Source organism: Triturus cristatus, chromosome 6 (assembly GCF_964204655.1).
Source record: "Triturus cristatus chromosome 6, aTriCri1.1, whole genome shotgun sequence".
Lineage (NCBI taxonomy): Eukaryota > Metazoa > Chordata > Amphibia > Caudata > Salamandridae > Triturus > Triturus cristatus.
In genome coordinates this window covers 1,905,538,073-1,905,540,145 of record NC_140589.1, presented here as the reverse complement: position 1 = coordinate 1,905,540,145, position 2,073 = coordinate 1,905,538,073, and the positions used below count along the sequence as shown (strand labels likewise).

Sequence of the window (2,073 nt, the reverse complement as noted above, 5' to 3'; positions counted from 1 at the left end):
CATATCGTTTCTCACCAGTGTGGAATTTCTGATCTGGTGTTTATCTTTGCCTAGTAATAAATGTCTTGTTGCATTATGTACATTCATAGGGTTTCTCTCCTACGTGGACTATCTGATGTTATATAAGATGTGACTTTCTAATAAATGGCTTCTCACGTTCAGTGCAGTTGAATGGTCTCTCTCCAGTGGGGATTTTCTAAATGTTGCTTCAGCTCTCCATTGGTTATAAATGCTTTGTCACATTCAGTGCATTCGTACGGTTTCTCCCCAGTGTGAACTCTAATGTTCCTTTAGCTGTCTATATTTGATAAATGCTTTGCCACCTTCTGTACATTGATATTATTTCTCCCCAGTGTAGATTTTCTGATGTCGCGTTAGCTCACCCTTTGTTGTAAATGCTTTTTCACATGCTGTACATTGATATGGTTTCTCCCCAGTGTGGATTTTCTGATGTCGCGTTAGCTCTCCATTTGTTATAAATGCTTTGTCACTTTCTGTACATTTATATGGTTTCTCCCCAGTGTGGATTTTCTTATGTCTCGTTAGCTCTCCATTTGTTATAAATGCTTTGTCACATTCTGTACATTGATATGGTTTCTCCCCAGTGTGGACCTTTTGATGTTGCTTCAGCTTTTCATTTGTTATAAATGCTTTTTCACATTCTGTACATTGATATGGTTTCTCCCCAGAGTGGATATTTTGATGTCGTTTGAGCTCTACATTTGTTATAAATGCTTTGTCACATTCTGTACATTGATATGGTTTCTCCCCAGTGTGGACTTTCTGATGCTCTATTAGCTGTGATTTTGTAATGCATGCCTTGTCACATTCTGTGCATTGGTATGGTTTCTCCCCAGTGTGGATTTTATGATGTCGCTTTAGCGCTCCATTTTTTATAAATGCTTTGTCACATTCTGTACATTTATATGGTTTCTCCCCAGTGTGGATTTTATGATGTAGCTTTAGGTCTCCATTTGTTATAAATGATTGGTCACATTCTGTACATTGATATGATCTCTCTCCAGTGTGGGTTTTCTGGTGTTGCTTTAGCTCTCCAAGTGTTATAAATGCCTTATCACATTCTGTACATTTATATGGTTTCTCCCCAGTGTGGATTTTGTGATGTCGTTTTAGCTGTCCATTTGTTACAAATGCTTTGTCACATTCTGTACATTTATATGGTTTCTCCTCAGAGTGGATATTTTGATGTCGCTTCAGCTGTCCATTTGCTATAAATGCTTTGTCACATTCTGTACATTGATATGGTTTCTCCCCAGTGTGGACTTTCTGATGTTCTATTAGCTGTGACTTTGTAATGAATGCTTTGTCACATTCTGTACATTGGTATGGTTTCTCCCCAGTGTGGATTTTATGATGTCGCTTTAGCGCTCCATTTTTTATAAATGCTTTGTCACATTCTGTACATTTATATGGTTTCTCCCCAGTGTGGGTTTTATGATGTAGCTTTAGGTCTCCATTTGTTATAAATGATTGGTCACATTCTGTACATTGATATGATCTCTCTCCAGGGTGGGTTTTCTGGTGTTGCTTTAGCTCTCCAAGTGTTATAAATGCCTTATCACATTCTGTACATTTATATGGTTTCTCCCCAGTGTGGATTTTGTGATGTCGTTTTAGCTGTCCATTTGTTACAAATGTTTTGTGACATTCTGTACATTTATATCGTTTCTCCTCAGAGTGGATATTTTGATGTTGCTTCAGCTGTCCATTTGCTATAAATGCCTTATCACATTCAGTGCATTCATATGGTTTCTCCCCAGTGTGGACTTTCTGATGTTCCATTAGATGGGACTTTCTAATAAATGCCTTGTCACATTCTGTACATTTATATTGTTTCTCCCCAGTGTGGATTTTATGATGTAGATATAGGTCTCCATTTGTTTTAAATGCTTTATCACGTTCTGTGCATTTCTATGGTTTCTCCCCAGTGTGGATTTTATGATGTAGTTTTAGGTCTACATTTGTTATACATGCTTTTTCACATTCTGTACAATGATATGGTTTCTCCCCAGTGTGGATTTTGTGATGTCGCTTCAGCTGTCCATTTGTTAT

General features: G+C 37.5%; 1 protein-coding gene across 1 annotated transcript; it reads right to left on the bottom strand.

Annotated features, from left to right (window-relative positions):
- Positions 1-339: 339 nt before the first annotated feature.
- On the bottom strand, positions 340-1,818 carry LOC146822395 (uncharacterized). The gene has a single exon (XM_085609468.1). It carries the CDS (start codon positions 1,801-1,803, stop codon positions 340-342), a length of 1,464 nt encoding a protein of 487 aa, XP_085465594.1. The 5' UTR covers positions 1,804-1,818.
- Between the last annotated feature and the right edge of the window lie 255 nt (positions 1,819-2,073).

What these genes read in the sequence shown, in the direction of transcription:
- LOC146822395 (XM_085609468.1), bottom strand. Translation starts at nt 1,803, where the DNA reads ATGGAACATCAGAAAGTCCACACTGGGGAGAAACCATATGAATGCACT.